This window comes from Ochotona curzoniae, unplaced genomic scaffold (genome assembly GCF_017591425.1).
Source record: "Ochotona curzoniae isolate NIBS_2020 unplaced genomic scaffold, NIBS_Ocur_1.0 contig_2927, whole genome shotgun sequence".
NCBI classification, from domain to species: domain Eukaryota; kingdom Metazoa; phylum Chordata; class Mammalia; order Lagomorpha; family Ochotonidae; genus Ochotona; species Ochotona curzoniae.
In genome coordinates, this window is record NW_024465654.1 from 7,595,755 (window position 1) to 7,620,885 (window position 25,131).

The 25,131-nt window shown below is 42.6% G+C and overlaps 1 protein-coding gene across 4 annotated transcripts in view; it reads left to right on the forward strand.

Annotated features, from left to right (window-relative positions):
- ARID2 (AT-rich interaction domain 2) overlaps positions 1–25,131 on the forward strand; it is a 94,822-nt gene that overhangs the window by 48,538 nt on the left and 21,153 nt on the right. For 3 of the 4 annotated variants that reach the window (XM_040978922.1, XM_040978925.1, XM_040978924.1), the window contains 7 exons: positions 9,289–9,507; positions 13,088–13,155; positions 19,721–19,787; positions 19,882–20,132; positions 20,401–20,497; positions 20,576–20,785; positions 22,519–22,686. In XM_040978922.1, coding sequence (XP_040834856.1) covers positions 9,289–9,507; positions 13,088–13,155; positions 19,721–19,787; positions 19,882–20,132; positions 20,401–20,497; positions 20,576–20,785; positions 22,519–22,686 — 1,080 coding nt within the window. The remainder of the gene's footprint in view (positions 1–9,288; positions 9,508–13,087; positions 13,156–19,720; positions 19,788–19,881; positions 20,133–20,400; positions 20,498–20,575; positions 20,786–22,518; positions 22,687–25,131) is intronic. The other variant, XM_040978923.1, reaches the window with a different exon arrangement.

A 25,131-nucleotide genomic window follows, 5' to 3' on the forward strand; every position in this document is an offset into this window, starting at 1 on the left:
AGAAGCTTTTGCTCATCAGTAGAGCTGCGCAGATTGGAGAAGAGGTAGCTCCCTTAGCTTGGTGTTGCTACTACTCTGACATGCTGTCGGTGTTTCTGCTTGTCTGAAGGAGTCTGATCAGCTGTGTAACATAGATACAGCATGTTTCACAAAAGCAAAATCTGGACAGCGTTTGAGTTCAGAGGTGTTCTGTGTTTTTCTAGCCAGAGCCATGGCAGCATCATGGTGGTATTCTAAGAATGTGGGTCATTACCAGTGTGTGAAGCGGCCAGTGGTGGTGTCCCTGTGCAGGAAGCAGAGTCCAGTGCGCCTCGAGCTCCATGGCTTCCAGTGTGCGTGCTCAGTTATCACCACGTGCAGAACCTTGACAAAAATCTGTCTACATTTTGGATCACACAGACTTACTGCTACTCCTCAGAGGCTTCTGTAAATATATTTAGGTAACAGGCATTTTCCTAGAGATAAATATCTTGTTGATATTAAGAAAAGCTCTTCCCATAAGATGGTAGCATGACATTCTGATGGGAGCAGCTCCAGGGTTGTCGCGACAGAGTGTGAGTCCACTGTCGTTGGTAGGGCACAGGCTTTCCTGGGCATTTGGCTCTAAAAAACTGGAAAAATACAGTGAACAGTTGTGGTTTGAACTTTACTTTTATTGAATACTAGCATTGATACATAGTTGTTTTGTGATTCCATGTGATTTTTTCTTTGTGTACTTTTGTCATAAATACCAAATCCTTTATGGCTGTTCTGCGGTTCTTAGTTTTTTGTTTGTTTGTACTTCCATAAATACCAAATCTTTTGGTTTCCTTCTTTTTTTTTTTTTTTAAGACTTATTTATTTTTATTGGAAAGTCAGATATACAGAGAGGAAGATCTTCTGTTCAATGATTCACACCCCAAGCGGCCACAACAGCCGGAGCTGAGCCAATCGGAAGCCAGGAGCCAAGAGTTTCCTCCGGGTCTCCCACGTGGGCACAGGGCCCAAAGCAGGGCTGACGGGATTAGAACCGGTGCCCATATGGGATCCTGGGCGTGCCAGGCGAGGACCCCAACCACTGTGCTATCGCACCGGGCCCTGGTTTACTTCCTTCTGTGATTCTCTCTTGATACTACTCTGTGGAAATACTAGATGGAGTGTTAAGGACCTTTTGCTCAATACGTTCTTAAAATTTTCAATATCTGTAGAAAAATAAAGACAAAATAAGTAAATGGCAACACATTACATTTAATCAAGTTATAAAATTTTAGAGCCTGTCAGGATTTTAGTGATAATTTAAGCCAGCCCATTCCTTTTCTCAGGAAACCAAGGACTTTTTCCATTATCACTTTGGGTACTTTGGAAAAAATTTGTTCAGGATGAATTTTTATAAATATTATCAGTATATGGGGCTAAAGATGTTCTGTGTTTTAACACATCTGGGCTAACAGTCACTGTCAATTTTTAAAAAGATTTATTTACTTTTACTGGAAAGTCATATTTAGAGAGAGAACGATAGAAAGATCTTCCATCTGCTGGTTCACTCACCAAGTGGCTGCAACGGCTGGAGCTGAGCAGATCCAAGGCCAGGAGCCAGGAGCTTCTTCTGGGTCTCCCACGTGGTTGCAGGGTCCCAAGGGTTTGGGCCGTCCTTGACTGCTTTCCCAGGCCACAGGCAGGGAGCTGGACGGCAGAGGGGCAGCAGGACATGAGGCAGCACCTGTATGAGATCCTGGCTCATTATAAGGCGAGGACTTTCTCTGCTGTTGACTGTCTTGTGAACATAAAGGATGTGTTCTCCAGTCCCCACTTCAGTCAGTGTTCCTCTTCCCTGAACTGACAGTACGGAGATGTCATTGTGTCACATCAAGGTTGTTAACAGGGATTCCTTTTGGTTTTTGTTTTTAAATGATGTTTATTTTGGGAGTTTTGAAAAACAGTCTTTCAATTTACTTAGTTTTAAAACCCGTTGCCAGATTTTTAAAAAATTTTACATTATTATTATTATTATTATTTTATTATAGACCCTGGGATTTCCCTTACCCCCTCCCCAATCCCTTCGCCCCTCACTGAATTCCCATATATCATTACTGTAGTATAGTTCTTCATATACAGTCATGTGTCCATCATTGTACTCAACAATGGCAGAGAGTCCAGGATCCTGTTGTCAAGATAGAGTAAGCAATTTCATTGGGAGTCCATCTTTGTCTGGAAGTAGAGATGCATGCTGCATCCTCACATGTGGATATGATAGTCTCCATTACACAGTTGCTATACATGCCCTTCAATGAAAAGCCAAAATACAAAATCAACAACAGGAAGAAAGAAACTAAAAGTACCCTGAAGTTAAATAACATGCTACTGAATGACTAATGTGTTGCTGAAGAAATGAAAAAGAAAATCAAGAACTTTCTTGAAGAAAATGATGCCATTGTATGGTCTGAGTCATTGAAGAATTTAATGAGAATGAAAGTGTTTGAAGAGATGGAACTAAAAAAAAAAAAAATCCATGAGATATAAATTCTGCTGATCTTTGTTGGTGAGATATGTCTCCTGTAGGCAATAAGTAGATGGGTTATGTGTTTTTAAACATGTCTACTAATCTATGACATTTAATTGATGAGTTTAAGCAATTTAATTCAGGGTTAATATGGGTGCTAATATGGTCCTGGTGTTTTAGGAATGGGTTCATTGATTTAGTCTTCTGTTGTTGTTTTACTGGGATGTTCTTCAGATTTGCCTTTGGTTTTGTTGAGTACTATTCCTCTTCTCTGTCAAAAGAACATTTTTAAGTATCATTTTAGGGCAGGTTTGGAAGAAGCATATTTTCTTTACTGTGAATGAATTTTATTTCATTTTCAAAGACAAGGGAAGGTTTTGCTGGGTACGTTATCCTGGGCTGACAGTTTTTTGCTTTTAGAATCTGGAATATTTCACACAATTCTCTTTGGCCTGTAGAATTTCTTGTGAGAGATCTGTGGGCTTAATTGGCTTTCCTTTATATGTCTGTTTATTTTTTCTTTCACATGCAGATTTCAGGATCTTTTCCTTATGTTCAATTGAAGAGAGCTTGGTTATCATGTGTCTTGGTGAAGATCACTTTTGGTAAACATTTTGGGCGTTCTGTGTCCCTCCTGGGTGTTGTTTCCCAATTCTTTCTCTAGATTAGGGAAATTTTCCCTTATTATTTCACTGAATACATTTTGAACCCCAGTTTCTCTTTCTGCACCTGCTGGGACTCTCGTAGCTCATACATTTGGCCTTTTAATTGTGTCGTTCAGTTCTTGGATGCTTTTTTTCAGCTTGACCCAACTCTGCTTCCAGCTTTTTGTTTGTTTCCTACTGGTGACAGGAAATATCTTCCAATTCTGAGATTATTTCTTCTGCCTCCTTCATTCCACTTTGGAGACTCTGTACTGTACTTTTAATTTGCTGCACTGTATTCTTCACTTCTGATGTATCAGCTTTCATTTGATTCATTTCCTGTGTGACATATTCCTTAAATTGCTTGAATTCCTGTATTATGTGCTTCTCATTGTTGATAAGAAGTTTTATAAAAGTGTTTGGAATTCTGTATCCTCCATTTTCTCGATGTATTCCTCAGTTAACTCTGAGGTTGGCAAGGAGTTTTTCTCCTTGGCAGGGGAGTCTTCAGTAATACTCATTGTGCCTGCATCTCTTCTTTTGCTCTTGGTCATTGTACTTCTGGTTAGCAGATTCTTCTCCTCGGGGCAGGTTTCTAAGCTCTGTCACCCACAGGTCTACAGTTCGATTTTACTTATCCTAGTTGGTGCACGGCTCTTTGTTTGCAGTCATTGTACCACTCCCTGTAGTGAGCTCCAGGTCTGGGTTCTTAGATTCCCACCATGGTCTTCGTAGCCCCTGCTCCTGGCTCACCAGTCTCTACCTCCTGTGATACCATGCTGAGGCTGCACCATTGTCTGTGCAACCTTTCTCCCACTTCTGGTTGGAGCAGTTCCAGATTACGGAGACACCAGATGTCCTATATAGAGCTAGGTTGTTGGTGGTGCTGATCTTGGTGGAACCTGTTGGTTGTTAGGCCTGAGGGCCACATGGACCCATTTTGACCCATATGATGCCAATGTCATATTATTTTCCTGTGGGACCAGTGCATGTGCAGCTCACTGTTGTCCCTGCAGCCTTAAATTCTTTGCCACACTGTAAGAAATGGTGCCTGAAGTGCCACTACTAGAGTTCTTGGTCTGCTGGCTGTCAGGTCTGAGGGCTACCCGAACCTATCTTGGGTAGAACCTGTAGGATGCCATGTCATTGCAATTCACTGAGCCAGAAATGATGTCACCCCCAGCTCAGAGCATGCACAGTCCCTAGCCTTTACTTTCTTATACAAAACGGTGCCTGATACAGCTCTAGGGGCCAGACTGGGTTGTGAAATCCACCATGTTCCCACACCACGCACCTGGGATCTGCCACTCTGTCTCTGCTCCTGGTCAAATCAAACAGACCAGCAGGACAGACAGTTCTTTGTCTGAGTTCACCTCCTGAGCTCCCAGTGAACATTCCTTCCCACCTTTTTGCTGGTCGAGTTCAGCTGCTGGTGCAGCTGGCTTAGCAGTTAGTGTGTGCAGCACCACACCATTGTGTCCGCTGCTTTCCTGCGCCTGCCAGTCTCCAGGTGCCCCTCTGCTGTTGTTCTGTCCTCTCCTGTTTCCTGGAATGTGCCCTCTCTGCTTCACCCTGGCTATTGTTTCTCCATCTGTTTAAACGTTTCCTTACCCTATTCTGCCATCTTGATCCTCCTAACAGGGATTTTTTTCTGTAAACTTTGAGTCAAAAATATTCCAGATAAATTTCCAGTTCATTTCTGATTATGAAGTGATAACTGTTGATTCATATATCCTTGGTGATAGATAGAAAGGAACTTAAAATCTTGGAAGCATTGTGTCATATGCTTTCTTAGAAATCTTTACAAAGCCTGATGTAACTCGGGGCCTTTCATAATCAGAAGTCTTTGACAGAATCATTGATGTGTATTGAATGAGTGAGTGTGTGTGGCAAATGGAATTTCTGAGATAATGCTGAAAGTGCCTCGTCTTAGGACAGATCGGCGTTCTGTGTCAGTGCCAGACTGTCCAGGGGAGTCCTGTGCTGCTGGCCCTGGCGGCTCGTCGACAGTCTGGTCAGCCGTCCAGGGAGCAGCGACATCAGCCTTTTGTGTGTATGTTACTGTTCATGGGACATTTCATTTAAAATAAACAATATACTCTTACAGTTCACTCTAAACAAGGTATTATCACCATATATAGGTGTAAACAAAGTATCATGGTCATATTTAGCTGTGTTCTAGCACTTCAGCACTATTTTATTGTAGACATTACTGGCAGGTTTTAGAACTGGAAAGGGGTCTTGAGATATATATATGTGTGTGTGTATATATACTTTATGACCTCTCTGTGTTGTCACAGTAGGTTTATACTTACATTCCATTTCAAGATTTAAGCTTTTTAAAACCCAGATTTTTTTAAATATTCTTTTCTTCTTCTTCTTCTTTTTTTATTGATTACATTGCATTATGTGACACAGTTTTATAGGCACTGGGATTCCTCCCTCCCCTCCCCCAAACCCGCCCCACCCATGGTGGATTCTTCCACCTTGTTGCATTACCACAGTTCAAATTCAGTTGAGATTCTTTCCTTGCAAGCATCTACAAAGGATACAGTCCAGCATCTTATTGTCCAGATAAGTTCAACGGTTTCTTGGGGAGACCATCTTTGGTCTGAAGGTAGAGCCGACAGAATATCCTCCCAATCAATTAAAAGCCCTAACATTACATCAGAAACAATTTATAACGTAATGGAATTAGTTGGCATGGTATTGTGTAACCAGCATGTTAAAAGAGAGAGAGAGAGAAAAAAAAAGAGTGCAAGTTCTGAATCACATCCTATGACTTCTACATTGACATTACAATTATTAGTTTATATATAACTGGTTTCTATACACCTTAAAATGGCTATAGATTACTATTCAGCTGTCTCATGTCTATTTTAATTTTAGTATTTATCAGTTTATAGCGTTGAAGCATGATTTTGCAGAACCTGGCTGTTTTTCGGGTAGTCTAACTATAACTCTAGCAAGACATGTCAACACTTTAGGTGAACAGTTTTGGGAGGGGAGTGCAGAGAAATCTTCAATACCCCAGTGAGGAGTAACTAATCTTTGTGTCCCACCTAGTGAGTTATAAGTGCATCCCCACTGCCCGTTTCCTGTTTCTAAGCTTTCCTTGCTGTTCTCTATCTATTCTAGGTTTTTTTTGTTTATTTGTTTGTTTGTTTTAAGGGGCTTCTGGAGCGATCCTGATGGTCATTACGAGAGAGGGTGGGGACCCAAAGTCAGAACCAGGCAAGAAACAGAGAAAGCTCCTCTCCCTAGTCCTGAAGGAAGTTTACTGTTCTGTTTCTTTTTTACTATTCTTATGTTTAATTCAGATGTGCTGTAATATTTGTTTTTTTGGCTCTTCACCTTCATGTAGCTTTGACTTTATTTGTAAAAACGTACTTGTGTTATTTGCCTCAGGGCATAGTTGTGAAAGCTTAAACTGCCCTGTTAAAATTAACATTTTAAAAAATTTTGCTTTTTCTTACATGTGTTGTGGTTTTATATAGTGCCTGATTGTTTTATAAGTCCAAGTTTCTCTACCTTCAAAGTCCAGGCTTAAATATCATGTAGAAAATCTTAGTTATTTTGGCTTTAAAATAATTTCTTAGGACATGAAACTACCAACCGTAAAAATAACCATTTATAAATCAGACATCATTAAACTTAAGATTTCTTTTTGGGCCTGGCGCTATAGCCTAGTGGCTAAATCCTCAACTTACATCCATTGGCATCACAAGTGGGCACCAGTTCATATCCCAGTGGCCCCACTTCCCATCCAGCTCCCTTCTTGTGGTCTGGGAAAGCAGTCGAGGATGTCCCAGAGCCCTGGGACCCTGCACCCTTGTGGGAGACCAGGAAGAAGCTCCTGGCTCCTGGCTTCAGATCAGCTCAGCTTTGGCCATCACTGCCATTTGGGTAGTAAACCCTAGGATGCAAGATCTTTTTGTCTCCTTCTCTCTGTATATCTGATTTTCCAATAAAAAGAGCTTTTTTTTTTTTAAACGTTGCTTTTCAGAATACTTAAAAAATGCAACCACACTGCATTCCAGAAGAAAATATTTACCAAGCAAATTAGATACATCAATTGTATCGAGAATATTCAGGGTTATTAAATACTCTAGCAAGGACAAGGAGCAGCAGGCACTGTGTCTATATTGCTGAAAGTTATACAGGCTATTAATGGCTGCTTTCAAAAAAGTTTTACTTTTTGTAAAAAGTTCAGGCATATGCTTGTACGTGATAGAGCAATCCCACTTTTAGATATTTAGCCAAAAGAAACACATGACGGTCTCAGCAGCGTCTTGGCACTTGGTGCTGGTGCAAACCCAGCATGGCGGAGAGTACGTCAGCCTGGCTGTGTATGTAGAAAACATCTTCCTGAATGAGAGGAGCTAGACACAGAAAACAAGATTGTGAACATAGAACTTAGAGCATGTTTATTTCTTTCTGTGAAAACTTTTGAAATCATTCTTTGATTTAATTGATATCCAGAGTTAGTAAGAGTTCTTCATCCCCTAGTTCATTCCACATACAGCCACAATGGCAAAGGATGTGTGTCACCTGTAGGTGGTGGGGGCCCATGGACATCCGCCATCTTCTGCTACTTTTTCTAAGTCATGAGCAGCAAACCAGAGCTGAGCAGCTACATCATTTGTTAATTTTTGATGCAGACGGGTGGAATATGTTCTGGATCTATGCCCACTTATTCTGGCCCAGATTCCAAAATCTCTTCCTGTCCCATCTAATGACTCCCTCTCATGAGCTCTGTCTCAGTGGGATGTCCACATGGACTCAGTACCCAGCCCCTGCCAAAAAGTCCCAAGACTGGCTCTCAAGCCCTGTGCAAGCCAGGCCAGCTGCAGTGGTGGGGCCATGAGATCCATGTCCTCCCTCCCCTGCTCTTGGCCCAGGCCCTGCCCCAGCTCTGGCAGTGGGCATGGGAAGTTTCTCATAACATGTGTTTTCCATGAAATTTTTGCAGTTTCCTCGACATACTCATAAGATTCCATTTATTTTTAAATTTTTCAAAGAATTTGTTTGTTTTTATTGGAAAGGCAGATCAGATTTATAGAGAGAAGGAGAAACGGAGATCTTTCATCTGCTGGTTTACTCCCCCAGTGGCCACAGTGGCTGTGGCTGAGCCGATCCAGTGCCCAGAGCCGAGAGCTTCTTCCTGGTCTCCCTCGTGGGTTCAGGGTCCCGGGGCTCTGGGCCGTCCTTTGCTGCTTTCCCAGGACCTAAGCAGAGCACTGGATGGGAAGTGGAGAAGCAGGGACGCCAAATGGCACCCATATGGTATCCCTGCTTTTGCAAGGTAAGAAGTTAATCATTGAGCTATGCTCCATTTGTTTATGAATTTTAAGAAGATTTCTTATTGTTTATTTGATTGCTTGAAAGCAGAACCTACATAAAGATAACTTCCAGCTGCTGGTTCATTCCCCATAATTCCAAATGACCACAAGAGGTAGGTCTGAGCAAGGCTGGAGCCAGGAGCTTCATCTGAGTCTCCTGCACTAGTGCAGAGGCCCAGAGACTTGGCTCGTCCTCCACCGATGTCCATGTGTATTGGCAGTTGGGCAGCGGCCTTTCCCTCCATGGAATACTGGTATTGCAGGATGCTGTGTGTCTTACACAGTGGCGGGGACACTATTTGTACAGTTGGAATAAAATGATAGGAACCAAATATAAAGTTGGTGGTGCAGAGGAGTTAGAAGTAACTGCGAAGAGGCAGAAGCAGCTTCCTGAAGTGATGAACATGGCGACTGTCATGTCAAGGACTCCATCCTAAAATTTGTCAGAATTTACAGAATTCCGGAACCAAGAAGCATGGTTTCTATGATGTTCATCATATCTTAGTGCATCAGAAATTTACTCATGAAATATGTAAGTAAAATGCATAATAATTAAAATAATGATACAGTGGTATTTTGACACTGATGTTCAAACAGGTAAGTGCACTTTCATATTTTCATACTTTTCAAAGAGTATAATTTTATCAGTCAGTGAGTAAACCTTAGAAGTTTAGAAATGAACTCTATTAAGCTGCCAACTTATTTATTGTTTATATTAATTAGTTGGTTTTGAAGCATCTGCCTGCATCAGGAGTTACCTGCCGTGAGGAGGACATTCTGTGTTTGATACCTGCTTATGGCCCTTTGGTTTTGTTTTTCTTAGATTATTTACGGCAAAGTTATGGGTTATCTATGGACTTTAATTCGCCAAAGGATTATAACAAGTTGGTGCTCTCGCTGCTCTCTGGACTCCCGAATGAAGTGGATTTCGCTATCAATGTGTGCACTCTCCTGTCGAATGAGAGCAAGCATGCCATGCAGCTGGAGAAAGACCCTAAGATCATCACTCTGTTACTTGCTAATGCAGGGGTGTTCGATGACAGTAAGTTTAAAGTTGAAGCTATATGGTTATTCCAGTCATGGTAGAGTTGCATACTTTGCTTTTTAGGGTTTTTTAAAAATTCAGTATAATGTCATTCTTTATTTGGTTTTATTCAATGTGTTGTTTAAAAACATACATGTTGGGGATTTATAAATATTGTGTTCATTTGAGACAGAGAAAGAGTACGCACCTCACCGCGTGCTCCTGATTGGTGGCCCCCACCCTGAAGGACCCCATGGAGTGTGGCTGGGCTCATGGAGCCATCGCTACTGCCCTCTGGTGTTCAGGAGTAGGAAGTTAGGGTCAGAAGCCAGAGCTAAGTAGCTACTAACCATGATGCTCTCCTTGGGGGATGTGGGCACACCAGCTGGCCTCCTAACTGCTAGGTCAAATGTTTATTGTTTGTTTGTCTGCGTTCAGATTTATTTATTTATTTGAGAGAGTTACAAGGAGAGGCGGAGAGGGCATGGAGAGAAACAGAAAAAGAAATCTTAAAACCCCTGGTTCACTCTGCAGGTGGCCGCAGTAGGCAGAGCTGAGCTAGGCCAAAGCCAGAAGCAGTCTGGGCCGCTGCTGGTGGCTGGGTCTTAGCACTTGCTTCTCCCAGGCCCTTAGCAGGGGCCGAGTTGCAGGTCAGAGGCTTTGGGACCCTAGGGACTCCAGCAGCACAGGTGCTTGCTTTACATACTGTGTCGTAGCACTGCCCTCCCCCCACTCTTTTTTGGCAGCATTTGGTCTGTAAGAATTAGAATGGCAAAAATCTGGTATTTTTGCCTCCTTTGTGTTTTTTAAGTAAAACCCCCTTTTTGTTTTATCTTGGAGCAATAGATGCATTTCTTGACGAGCAATTTGATTGTTAAAGAATTCTGATAAAGAAACTGGCTCTTGGAGGCATTGCTTTCTGAAGTCTGCTCCCCCTGCTAATGTCTGGCTGCAAGGTTATTGAAAGATGTGGGCTCGGGGCGTCTGTGCAGTTACTCTCAGAATAGCCCAGATAAGGTTATCGAATATTTTATATTCGTTTTTACATCACACTTTGCTGTCTTTACCTCCCTATATATCAAATTTACCTTCTCCGAAACTACCTCTGATTAAGCTAAAATTACTCTTCAGAGTAATTGCTTGCTTTTCTAATTGTGGAGGGCTAGAGATTTAGAAAGTATGTTTTGAAACCTTTTTCTCCCTTTGTAAAGTCTGGTAGCTGGATGTAATTGATGTGCAATTGTTGCTTGCTTTCCAGCATCCCTCGTTCAGGGCAGTGTGCCCGTTTCCCTTCCCTGGAGTGCATCCTCTTAAAACCAAAGTTGTTGATATATATTGAACTTAATGCTTACAACACAGAACATGGTCTGTGAGAGAATTTGTTTTTAGAGTTTATATCTTTTTGATATTTTAATCCTTAGATAGCAAATTTTTTGCTGTTAAATTCACTTTCTCTGCAACTTTAACCTAGCTTGCTTTTCAAATTTGGTGCGTTTTCGTGATAGGGTTCTTTGAAATGTACCAAGCACTTACTTTGTGTAAAAACTACCTTCATATCAGTTTAAACAAAGATAAAAATAAGTTTCTTTCCCTGCCTGAAACTATTCTTGGTACTGGGAAGAAGATTTTAAAGAAACTACTGTCTTGGGGGCCCGGCATGATAGCCTACTGGCTCGATCCTCACCTTGCACCCGCCTGGATCCCGTGTGGCACTGGTTCCTGTCCCGGCAGCTCCACTTTCCATCCAGCTCCCTGCTGCTGGCCTGGGAAAGCAGTCGAGGACAGCCCAATGCCTTGGGACCCTGCACCCGCGTGGGAGACGCGGAAGAGGCTCCTGGCTTCGGCTCGGCTCAGCCGCTGTGGCCACTTGGGGTATTGGCTAGCAGAATGAAGATGTTTCTGTCTGTTTCTCCTTCTTTCTGTGTATCTGCCTTTCCAGTGTGTTTCAGTTTGTATTATAACTGAAGGTTTAGGTTAGTTGGGTTTCTATCTCACTTTTAGATTCTGTATTCTTTATGTTTTATTTTGATCTTTGAAATATAGCTTTCCACCTGTGTTTTTTTGCAAATAAGATGGAGTTGGAATTGTTCCCAAGTTTTTAAAAAGTCTTAAAGGGAAGATTTTGGAAAGGTGGCTTATTCTGCAATCCCAGCAGTTTTACTGAAGTCTTGGCCTCTGCACAGCGGAGTCATGTGTTTGCTGTAAATAACCGGTTCAGGTCCCCTAGGCCGTCACCTTCTCAATCACAGTTTAGCTTTAAGCACTGCATGGGTGGTTTTTGTTTTGTTTTTAAAGAATAAGTAATTATGCTGTATACTAATCCATATCACTAAAATTAAGTGCTGTTGGCAGAGTGTAGTTCTGTCTTCCAGCAGACTTGAGCGAAGTTTAGGTGTCTCAGAGTAGATGTGGACGTTATGACGACCCTACAAACACGCTGGGTACATCATGCGCATTTGCTCACTGGAGGCCGAGGCTTGAACTTTTGAGAGCCTTTCATTTATTTGTGGGCGTGGGGTTTTAACTAGAAAGAAGTTGTAGTCGTCACTTCCTTTGCAAAATATGGAGTGTTTGCATGTTTGTTGTGCTTGAAATATAATACAGATTTCCATGTGACAAAATAATAAACTGTTTTGCCCAGGGAAATTTGGGTTTTTTTTAAATGTAAAATATTTCTCAGGACAAACAAAACTTTGACTGTTTAGTAGTGCATGGGTTTTGTTTTTCTGACTGAACCTGCTATTTACATGTAGGCTTTGTATTTTGTGAGCTGCCCTTTGTGGTCAGTGTAAATGATTTTGGTACCAAGTTTTTACCTTTTCTTCCTGTCATTTCCTCCCAACCCCAATATCAGCACTGAAGTGGTCAGCAAATGTCTGAAGTGCTTCTGTTCCTTGGCCTTTAACATTTTATTCCAATAAAAATTTTCATGCTAATTTAAATACTTTGGAAACTGTTTTACTCAGTGTCAAGAAAATATTAGGTCCACATTTAAAGGTGGCTAGTATCATGTCCTGCTGAGCTGGGCTGTGGTTGACTCTGGCCTAAAGGCATGCAGCGGGACACGAACGTCAGAACGTCAACGTGAGCATCCCTCTCTGGTGGGGATGGCGGGCCACCTGTGGGGCGGGAGAGACAGGACACTAAGGAACCCCTGGAAAAGATGGCTGGGCTCCAGAAGGTATCCACCTTGTGTTGTCAGCAAGAACGCCTTTAAACTTGGGAATTTCCCTCAAGGTCACAATGTGCATTAGACATGTGAGTTGCACAATTATCTGCAAACTTTGTGTATAACAGCAGTTTGAATTTTTAATATTCTGTAGAGTTATTATTTTAGCAATTTTTGTTTCCTAATGCTCTATGTGACTATTCTAAAAATAAATTACATAGTTTTGGTTTGTAGAAGCATGCATTTTGTTTAAGTGCTATAATTTTAAGAAGAGTACTTCAAAAGTGATTACCATGTCTTTCTGTCATTTACTGTAAAACAATCTCCAGGACACAAGCTGTATTAAAATGTTGGTCTTACCGTTACATATTAGTAAGTTGTTTGAAAGAATGAATGAAGTGTTACTGAACACACTCTGTATTCTTTTAGCTTTGGGATCCTTTTCCACTGTGTTTGGAGAAGAATGGAAAGAGAAGACGGATAGAGATTTTGTGAAGGTAACTCCCGTAAGATGTGAGCTGCTCAGGTTGTATGTAGCTGAGCCAGCGTACTCCCTGCCCACGGTGCTTACACATGCCGTTAGCATTAGCGTGATATATAATGTACCTATTTACATGTTTTTTCCTAGAATGTCTGGTGAACTCTGTTCTAATTTCTGGTTTTAGTAAATCTATATTAGCAGCAGTAAATAATGAGATGCTTCTGTTACTCACTCCAGGTCTTGATAGTGGATTTCAGGAGGATTCTGTTTATTTAAAAGCATTGGGCAGCTGTGCAGCGAAGAAGGCGTGGGAGTTCCCGTCCCTCTCAGCCCGCACAGAGCTCTGGCTGTGAGACAGTGTGTGATCTAGAGGACAGCTATTTGTGGATATGTGTTTGAAATATGTGAAATAAGAAGCTTCAAAATGACACAAAGAGGGTGTTTCATACCTTCCTCTTGGCTATTTTTTTTAGCTTTTGAATAACGGCAGGGAATGTTACTATTGCAGGGTGTGGTCTGTCATTAGTCGTGGAACAGAAATGCCGAGCCTCGTGCTGGGAAGGCGATGGTACCGGAGTGACACTGAAGTTCTGTTTAACAAGTTACCAAAACAGCACGTGCTAGATACCTTACAAATTGGTATTAACAGAGACTAGTTTCAAGAAATTGTATATATCAACTAATAGTAAATTTTTTCCAGTGGCCTTTTGCTTACAGATACGTGAAATTAGGATTTATGTCATATTAGTTGAATTTAGATTAAATTGTAAACTTTTGAAAATATAAAGTTGCCTTCAGTGAATTGTGCTGTAATCAAGAAGCTAAAATGATATCTTAAATGTTACTGGTCTATAGGTTTAACTGCTAATGATAAAATTCTGGTAATAAAAGTATTTTAACTGCTATAAAATTGTCTTAAGGAGTAAGACAGGAAATTTTAGTGCCTTTAATATAAACTAGAGTGAGTTGTTCAATTCTTTTCTGTTTCCTTCGTATTTAAATTTAATTTTGTAATGTTCCTTACACAAGTGAGGGGGTGGGGATTCCAGACCCTATGGGCCACCTGCAGGGAGGGAGAGGGCCCGGAGACTTGTGGGCCTTGAAGGGGAAGCCTGTTCTGGGCACTGTTCTGGAGTGGAAGATGGGCGATACCCACAGAGCGTGGAGCCACGGCCCTAAGCTTGCCGTGTGCTGGACGCCACTCCCAGCTTCACTGCAGCTTTTCCCGTGCGTGGCTCTGGCTGAGTCACGTGCTGTTAGAAGTATCAAATGTTTGAATGCTTAGAGCATCCTTGTGTTTTTGGTTCCTGATACTCTTTCACTGAGAAATTTTTCTTTACTGAAAAAGAAATGAAATTATAGTTTGACACTCAACATCATTGGCTTCTATAAAAATAATTTTATATGATATACTGTGTAATTTTGGTCACATTCTATCATGTAAAGTTTTATTTCTATCCCCCAAAAGAATTAAGAGTTAATATGAACTAGATATTAAACACATTGCTTTGTTGTCTTCACCATTTTTCTTTGTACAAAAGAAACTGCTATTGTAAAGTAGTTGAGCCATGAGGAAATCTAAAATGTCTCGTTCAGGGATATATACATTTATTTTATTTTGTTAACTGTTTAAATTACTAGGTAGACTGTTCAGAAAGAGATAAAGAATTTCATCATTTTATAAAAGTAATACATATAGATTGCACAAAAGCCCAGAATTGGGAGCAGTGGCAGTGACGTTCTTGCGTAACCAGGGAGTGTGCAGTGCGCTCCGCTCGCGCTCTGTGCGGGCCGATGGGCACGTGCTTTCTGATGCGACCTCCCCTCCCCGCTTCTCAGTCTTCAGTGTGTTAGTGATCACTGCTTTCATATTATAGGTGTCCTGTTCATGTAAACACACAGAATCAGAGGTCTGATCTTTGTATTTATCATTTTTATAATTTTATAAACCATGGTGAGATAAGTAGAACCAAGGCTACAGGAATAAAATATTTGTTTCTCCTTAGGATAAATTTCAAGGTGTAAATTTTTAGAGTTCGAGTATATTAAATTTTTAAGATAAGTTTACCGTCTTAACTAAGCTTTCCAATGTTGTTTTTCATGTTATGTGTATTGAAATTTTCACTCAAAAATGGCTAGGTCTAATGCTTATATAAAGCATAGCAGCAATTTTTATGATATTTACCTGATAAATATTAGCTGTCTGTCAGAGAGCTGGGTTGGAGTTCTGCTTTCCGCTCCCTCCTCTGGCGGGCACCCTGGGAGGCAGGTGGTGGCTCAGGTCGTCAGCCACCTTCCGCCCACATGCCAGTCCGGCTGAGTTCAGGTTAGGGTTAGGGATATAAACTGCAAGAGAATATTCTTCCCCTCTCTCCTCTTGCACAAATAAAAATAGAAATTTAAAAATAATTTGCTTAATAGCCTAAAGTCATTTAAATTACTTGTTTTTTTTTCTTTCTTTAATTTCACACAGGCCTCTCATCCATGGCTAAAGTCTTTTGTTTTGCACATTAATGCTTCCAAAACAAATCATTGTTGAGTATTTTCTGTGTGCTAATATACCAGACACTGAGCAAACAAGTTCCTCACTTTGAGTGAATCTCTGTTCTTGGGTAAGAAGACAGAAAATAAAAAGAAGCAATACAACTTGAGCTTTTTACATCTTGAGAACTAAGATGATGCATTAGCTGTGGGACACGTGTCGCATGTGCTTCTATTGGTTCGAACACATAGGCCTTCCATCATATCTGATGGTCTGGTTTTGCTAGATCTGAGTAATAAGAGGGAACCTTTCCTGCAAAGCAAGGGCTTTCAGGCACAGAAAGTAGCAAGTGGAAATGCTCTGAGGTAAACACAGATTTGTGGTGTAGAATGTGTGTTTGTGTGGCAGAATTGTGGAAAGGAAAGTAGGAAGAGAGAAGTGAGGTGCGGTAGGCAGAAAATTCTGATGGGTGCAAAGAGATATGCTCATGTTGTTGTATGTAGAACTGTAAGCTTCAGATTATTAACTTTGCTGTGACCCACCTAAGTAAATTCTGTATTGATACATACTTAGGCAAGTATACATAGTGTAGAGTTGAATAAATAATTGTAAAGTCAGCGTATCTTTGTGGTTTCCCAGGTGTGGAAGAGCCTCCCCCTCAGTACCCCATCCTTGCCATCTCACCCTCCCGTCTGGGTGCAGACAGTGTGTTGGGACAGCTTGGCCTTCATTCATTCCTACTGCCGTGGACTGTTTCAGGCACTGCACAAATTTGGGAATTTGTTCGTTCTACTTTAGTTACAGAAACAGTAGAGATTGTGTTATTCGTAGCTTGAAAACCTGCAGCTTTAGTATTAAGCATTTTATGTTTCTGTTTTGATGTATATATCCACATTTTTCAGTTGTATAAAAGATCCACAACTCTAAGTGCTAAGTTGTAGTGTGGGTGTGTATGTACACATGTGTGCTGCATTCAGCTTTTGAAAGATTTTTTATTTTTCACAAAGGATTGCAGAGAGGGAAGGAGAGACGAGAGTTAGGATCTGTCCACCGGTGGACTTCCTAGATGACGGGAGCAGCTGGAGCCAGGAAGCATCTGGGTTTCCATTTGGGTGGTTTTCTCAGGCTGTGGAGAGCTGGGCCTCAGGTGAACAGCCATGTGGGATGCTAGGATCACAAGTGGCAGTGTGACCCACTCGGCCACTGGATCAGCCCCAAGCACTGAGCTTCAGGAAGTGCCAGGAAACAAACGTCCAGGTGGTGGCTTGCTTCTCTTCATGCAGAGTCCCACGGTTCACCAGTGCCTGAGAACATACTGCAGGATGAGGGCATTAGGTTAAAATGTACAAAAATACAAAATTAGAATATTCATAATAACAAAAATAAAATGCACGAAGATGTGTCGATTACACACGGTGCTGTTAGCACCTTGGGGAGAGTAGGATCAGGGTGCAGACATGCAAGGGAGCAAGGATGTAAAATCCCACTGTGGCCAGGCAGGGCAGGGATGAACCTAGGGGATCTGCAGCTGTTGACTTGAAGCACTGGCGTCCATATGGGATCCTGGTGAGTTCAAGGCGAGGACTTTAGCCACTAGGCCACCACGCCAGGCCCAAGAGATTTATTTTTTTAAGAGAGAGAAATGTTGTGTCCTTTGGTTGGTTGCCTGCGCAGATGATTCTCCACTGATGATCAGGGCTCAGCCAGGTGCCAGAAACTTAATCTGGGTCTCCCACATGGAACCTTGGTTTGTGAGCTTTGTTCTCTAATGACAGTATACTATACTCTGTTGTTCATTAAAATGCTGTAGCTATAACCCAGAAATTTTGTCATACAGAATTTTCTTCAGGATATTTTCCCGGTTTCCTTCTGATTCTCCAACTTATTCATGAGTTAAATAGAAAGATGCCGAGGGTAGGGCCCGAGGCAGTAGCCTCACGGCTAAAATTCTTGCCTTGCATGTGCTGGGATCCCATATGGGTGCTGGTTTTAATCCTGGCAGCCCCACTTCCCATCCAGCTCCCTGCTTGTGGCCTGGGAAAGCAGCCGAGGACGGCCCAAAGCCTTGGGACCCTGCACCCGCGTGGGAGACTTGGAGGAAGTTCCAGGTTCCTGGCTTCAGATAGGTTCAGCTCCAGCCGTTGTGGCCACTTGGGGAATTAATCAATGGATGGAAGATCTTCCTCTCTGTCTCTCCTCCTCTATGTATATCTGACTTTCCAATAAAAATAAAAAAATAAATCAGATGTATAGAGAGGTGGAGAGACAGAGAAAGATCTTCCATCCAATGATCCACCCCCCAAGTGACCACCACAGCCGGAACTATGCCAGTCTGAAGCCAGAAGCCAGGAGCTGTTCTGGATCACCCACATGGGTGCAGGGTCCCAAGGCTTTGGGCCGTCCTCTGCTGCTTTCCCAGGCCACAGTCAGGGAGGTGGATGGAAAGTGGGGCTGCCAGGATTAGAACCAGTGCCCATATGGGATCTCAGCATATGCAAGGCGGGGACTTTATCCTCTGTGCTATATCTCCAGGCCCTATTTTGCCTTTGTTTTGAAGGCTCTGAACAGTTTAAATTTAGCAGTTCAGGGCTGGTGTTGTGGCATTACGTATTCAACCTCGGCCTGTGACAGTAGCATCCATATAGGGACAACTTTGTTCTCGGTTGCTCTAGTTCTGATTCAGTTCCCCACTAATGCACCTGAGAAAGCAGTGAAAGATGGACAGGATGCTTGGGCTCCTGCAAGGTGCAAATGCAGAAGAAACCCTTGGCTGCTAGTTCAGCACAGTCCAACCCTGGCCATTGGCAGCCATTGGCAAAAGAAGCAGCAGATGTAGGATTCCCTCTCTGTGTCTCCTCACCTCTGTAGCTCTGCCTTTCAAATAAACTTTTTTTTTTTTTTTTAATTAGAAAGGCAGATTTACAGAGAGTAGAAGTGGTAGACAGAAAGCGCTTCCATCCACTGGTTCACTCCCCAGGTGTCTGCAATGGCCAGAGCAGCACTGAACCAAACAGGAGCTTCTTCCAGGTCTCCCATGCGGGTGCAGGGTCCCAAGGCTTTGGGCCGTCCTCCACTGCTTTCCCAGGCCACAGGCAGGGAGCTGGATGGGAAGCAGAGCATTCAGAACATGAACCACTCCGCATATGGGATTCTAGCTCTTGAAAGGGGAGGACTAGTTGGTTGAGCTATCACACTGTCTGCTGAATTAAATTTTTATTAAAATACATACACACACACAGTTGACTGTTACCTGCTCTGTATTGTTACTGGGGAAAAATATTGTTGTTCTGTATGAGATTTTTAGTGACTGCCTTTTTATTGATTTTTTTATTTGGTTTTCATATTTCTGGTGGTTTTTATTTACATTACTTGGATAAATTTAGCTTCTTGGGGCTCTGGTCATTATTTTGATATGGAATTTGGAAAGTTTTTGGTAATTCAGTCTTTTTTCTATTTGTTTCTGGAACAGCACCTGTTTGTATGTAAAATCATGGTACTGTGGCTTACTTAGGTTTCTGTGGATTGTTTTTAGGCATCCCTCCCATTTTCTTGTTTGTGCTTAACTGTGGTTAGTTTTTTGTTAAATTTTTATGTTTACTAGTTAAGACACTCTTGAATTTCAATTCATGTAGCACATTTTTATCTGTAAAAATGGCATTTGGCTCATATTTTTAAAATTTCTTTAACATTTAATAATTGCTTCTTCAAGTCTTATTTCTGTATCCACTTTGGTTGAAACTGATTTTGCTCTGGATTGTGGTTTCTAATTATTTTTTATTGAGTATATGTAAAGTGATCGGTTTCTAGATGTTAGTGTTTTCAGAATTGTTGGATTTTGTTGTAACACAAATCCACGCACAGTTTCGCTCCCCACCCCCGCTGCAGTCCACACTGACACGCTTGCTTCCTCTCACAGGCCTCGGAGAATTCTGTGGCTCCCAGGCAAGGAGCCCTTAGTGCTTCTGTGTCTGCCCTCTAGAAAAGCAATTATTTATGTTAGATAATTAAGTTCATTGGTGTAACAATATTTACGTAAAGCAAAGCAATAAGATCATTGTTTTAGTTCATCAGGATCCAATGTGATAATTTCTCATTTCAGTTTTGGAAAGATATTGTTGATGATAATGAAGTGCGTGACCTCATTTCGGACAGAAACAAGTCTCATGGTGAGTCATGACAGGCAAAATTACTAGACAGTTTGGAAGTACCAATAAAATAATAAAAATATCAATTCAAGTACCGTTGTGTTTTTCCTTGTAGAAGGCCCGCCAGGAGACTGGATTTGGGAGTCCTTGTTCCACCCGCCCCGGAAGCTCGGCATCAACGACATCGAAGGCCAGCGGGTCCTTCAGATCGCGGTGATCCTGCGCAACCTTTCCTTTGAGGAGGGCAACGTGAAGCTCCTGGCAGCTAACCGCACCTGTCTGCGCTTCCTGCTGCTCTCGGCACACAGCCATTTTATTTCTTTAAGGCAGTTGGGCCTTGACACATTAGGAAATATTGCAGCTGAGGTAAGCATGTCCGAGTACCTTAAAAATCATCTTTAGATTTGATGGTTGCACTCACTTAAAAAATGTTAGAAAATGGCTTTTTGCAGTTAACGTATTTACACAATGTTGTGTAAAAGAATCACACTTTTGTGGAAGAAATATTCTCGGTGGTGGCTGCTCTCACAATAAATGCATGTTGCGAAGCTGCAAGGCCTTGTGCATTGTGGTTACGTTTGAACTGTGCAGCTCTGGAGAAGCAGGCCTCAACTGCCGTGTTCTTTGTTTCCAGCTTTTATTGGACCCTGTTGATTTCAAAACTACTCATCTGATGTTTCACACTGTTACGAAATGCCTGATGTCGAGGGACAGGTTTCTGAAGATGAGGGGTGAGTGTTCCTTCAAGTTTCCCCTGTCTGAAGTGAGCGGCTTCTCCTTTGCTGACAGATCCATCTGTGTGTTTTCAGGCATGGAAATTCTGGGAAATCTTTGCAAAGCAGAGGACAACGGCGTTCTGATCTGTGAATATGTTGATCAAGATTCCTATCGCGAGATCATTTGTCATCTCACTCTGCCAGACGTGCTGCTTGTAATCTCAACACTTGAGGTGCTATACATGCTCACCGAAATGGGAGATGTTGCTTGCACAAAAATCGCAAAAGTAGAAAAGAGTATAGGTAAGACTAGACCAAAAATCATTTCATTGTGCTGCTGAGGAAAAGCACTGAGAGTGGACTGTGCCGTTCCCTAGTTGAGTTTGCTCTTACTTTGCTCAAGCACACTTGGTCGTGCTGTCCCTGTGTCAGTCTCAGATAAGCAGACTAGGACTCTGGCTGCCCGCCGTCCTGCGCTTTGTGTCTCTTCATGTGTGTGATACTTGATGTTGAGACGCTATGAAATCTCACTGCTGTGACACCAGCTTCTCGGGTCCTTAGTGACTGCTGCTAGTGAAGCCAAGTTAATCTGCATTTTCTGGAAGTTGCGGGTGAAATCAGTGGACATCTTCAGGGTTCCAGTTTTAAATTTCGTTAAGCACAGGAGGTTAATCCTTTTTTCTTGGAGTCTAAATATGACATCTTTCCTGGGAAAAAGTTACTAATATCAGAGTTAATAAAGATTTAGCTTTTAAACTACTAATGTTGAAAAATTAAGATTTTTTTGTTGTTGTTCCTGGTTTCTAAATGTGGCTATCAGTCACGATCACTTGGAAGCTTTTTTTTTTTTTTAAGATTTATTATTTCATTTTTGTTTGAAAGGCAGATTTACGCAGAAAGAAGGAGAGGCAGAGAGTTCTTCCACCCACTGGTTCACTCCCCAAATGGCTTGAACTGGTCCCAAGCCAGGAGTGAGAGTTTCTTGCAGGTCTTCCATGTGGCCGCAGGGTCCCACGGACTTAAGCCAACCTTTGTTGCTTCCCTAAGCTGTAAACAGTGAGCTGGAGCAGAAGTAAAGCTGCAAGGACACAGACCAGTACCCAGATGGGATGTCGGCACTCCAGGCAGAACCGTAGCATGCTACATTGGCCATGTAGAGGCTTTGGTTTTTTTGTTTGTTCGTCTGTTTTAATTTATTTTTGTTGAAAGGAAGATTTACAGAAAGAAACATCTTCCATCCACTGGTTCATATCTAGGTGGCCGCAGGCTGGAGCCAAGCCAATCCAAAGCCAGGAGCCAGGAGTTTCCTTCAGGTCTCCCACACAGGTGCAGGATCGTAAGGCCTTTGGCCGTCCTCTACTGTTTCCCAGGCCACAAGGAGGCAGCTGGATGGGAAGTGGAGCCGCCAGGACAGGAACTGGTGCCCATTTGGGATCCCAGTATATGCCAGGCGAGGACTTCTAAGCTACTGTGCTGGGCCCTCTGATACCTAGCTCTCTTCTGAGCTTTGAAGTCGGTCTTCAGAGTTTAAGTTACAAAATCCTTTTTAAAGATCTGCAGATAGTTCAGATTTATAATGATGCATGGATTGTTATTTGAGAAGCAATATTCTGTACAACATGTGTTCAGCAGAGAGTGAGAGAGAAAGAGTGTGTGTGTGTGTGTGTGTTTTAAGATTTATTTATTTTTGTTGGAAAGGAAGACTTTCAGAGAGGAGAGACAGAAAATTCTTCTGTCTGCTGGTTCACTGCCCAAGTAGCTGCATCTGCTGGAGCTGAGCCAATCAGGAGCCAGAGATTCCTTCAGGTCTCCCAGGCGAGTGCAGGTTTACAAGGCTTAGGGCCATTCTCTGTTGCTTCTCCAGACCACAGGCAGGAAGCTCGATGGAAATGGAGAGTGGGTGTACAAAGCAGCACCCGTGTGGGATCCCAGTATGTGCAAGGCGAGGATTTAGGCACTGAACCATTGCTCCAGGCCCGTTAGCATTTTTTCTTATACTATTGACTAATGACTATTAATGTTTAAATTTATTTCAGACATGTTAGTGTGTCTGGTTTCTATGGATATTCAGATGTTTGGCCCTGATGCTTTAGCTGCAGTAAAACTCGTAGAACATCCAAGTTCCAGCCATCAAGTTTTGTCTGAAATCAGGCCACAGGCTGCGGAGCACATCCCAACCCCAGCGCCCGTCGCTTCTGCCTCCGGTTAGTATTCTGCATACGCTCTTTGAGTTTGGTTATGGGTGTGGATGACCTGCAATAGTATTTGAGGAAATTGATGGTTTGCAATAGAATGGGTGAGGAAAGTTCTGGACATGTGCTAGTTTCCTAGACACTTTATAGTCCAGGAAAGGGAAGGCAAAATGAGCACAAAGGAAAGCAATGGGAGAATTAGTTACTCACAGTTATAACAAGAAAAGTGCCCCCTGAGGTTTTTATTTGTGATTTTTCTCTCATAAAATTGACATCTGTGTGAAGACTTATATCCGCTTAGAATTCTTAGAGCGACTAGCAGATACATGTGGATGACGTTCTTGGCACCCTCCAGTCTTGGCCCTACGTGTGCATAGACACACCCCTGCACGCAGCCTGGTGTGTACCTGCCCTTGTGGGTGCCGTCGGGGCTCCCACGGCCAGAGGTCATTGAACTAAAGTGTCTTATTACAGTACGGACCTTGTGCTGCCAGACTTTACCTCAGCCCTTTGGCTTCTGTCTCTTACCTCAGCAGTCAGCGTTTCTATGTTGAGCACGTGCTGCCTTGTTATGGAGTGCTCTCTCTGCCTTCACTTGGTCCCTCTGCAGCTGTCCACTTCTGCTCTCCCACCTCTTCTTGACTCCAGCGTTCTCTGAGCGAGAGATGCGTTCTCCTCCCCTCTCACTTTATGGTTCATATAGAGGCTGTGTGGAACGAGTTTCAACTTCCTGCCCCTCACTGGGAGAGCTGCTGTCTGAATCCTTCCTCTTTCCCTCAACAGAGACGCCTCTGTATCAATGTTTTCCATCTCCTTGATGGCATATTATTACACCTCTCTTGATTACTTCAGCTGGAATTGAATGTATTCATGTCTTTCTTTTCTTCTTTCTTACCCCAAAACTCCAAAAATCTCATCATTAACCTTTGTCACTTCCATCTGCTCACAAAACTTTGCTTCGTCTTTCCAAAACTGTGGCTTTTTCAGTTGACACTGCTTGTGATTCAGGTCCGATTCCTTTCGTCTTCACATTCAGTCATGTTCCCCGAATCAGGGGCTCTCCCCGAGGGTGTGTGTGCAGCGTGCGTTGATTTCCCTGTGTCCTCCTCCGACGTTGGAGGAATGATAGTGTCTGTGTATGTAGCTTACTTCCAGAACTGATACATGATAATAGGATTGACAGCCTACTCAGTCAGCTTGCACCTACAGATAAAAGTGAATGGATATTGGTGAATATTTAGTCAGAATAATAGCTGTTTCTCCACCTTGGCAAAGATATGAAACAGATTGTGTTGCCAGCCAAGTAGGTAGAGGGCTTTTTTCCTCAAAGTTAGCAGAGTGCGGTGGAGGAACTGTTAACCCAGTAGGTTGTCGGTGAATGTACTGATTGGAAGAGCATCAAAGGCTGCCTGGGAAGAAGGCCTCTGCTCTTGCCTTGTGATGGCCTTTCACCTGAACAGTACTTCTAATCTTGAACACAGTGAGATTATCTGCCAGTCTAAGATTTGGTTTCATTTAGAGCATTGAGGCTTGTGGCTTCTTCATCTATGTGATGCCTCCTGACAAGCCAGCAATAGGCTGCTTAGGGCATTGGGAAGGCCATGGAGTGATGAGTTAGGGTGGTGTCACTGGTGACCCCACTGGCTCCGTGCTGCTCTAGGGAGTGGTTGTCGGCAGACTCTGTTCCCATGTCCCCTCACTGTCCCCTCATTCCTGTGGCACAGGGAAGTGTTATCACTGTTGTAGGTGGATCTCTAACCCTCCTCTTGATACTTGAAATAATTGGAAAGGAGATCTTCCCTTGATGTGCAGTAGCTCACTTCTTAAAATAATTGTGTATGCAGTGAAGTCTTGGTACAAGCATCCATTTTTTTTTTTAAAGATTTATTTTATTTTTATTGGAAAGGCGGATATACAGAGAGGAGAGACAGAGAGGAAGATCTTCCGTCCGATGATTCATTCCCCAAGTGAGCGCAACGGCCGATACTATGCCGATCCGAAGCCAGGAGCCTCTTCCGGGTCTCCCACGCGGGTGCAGGGCCCCAAAGCTTTGGGCTGTCTTCGACTGCTTTCCCGGGCCCCAGGCAGGGAGCTGGATGGGAAGCGGGGCTGCTGGGATTAGAACCGGCACCCATATGGGATCCCGGGCGTGCAAGGCGAGGACCTTAACCACTGCGCCACCGCGCCGGGCCCAAGCATCCATTTTAAACACAAATTCTGCATCTCTCTTCTTTCTTGAGTTTATACCCCCAGGATCCTCACACATTTTTACCGTAACATAAATAATTTGCGAGAGTCTTGTATTCATCATTGTATCAATATTTTCCAGGTGTGAAGTAGATAATATTTTAATTTTTTTCAATTAATTCCTTAGTCTATACATTCTTAAGTGTTTAAAAATTCTGTTTTTGGCTAAAGTTTTGATCATAAATTCCATATTTTAAAAAAAAACTATGG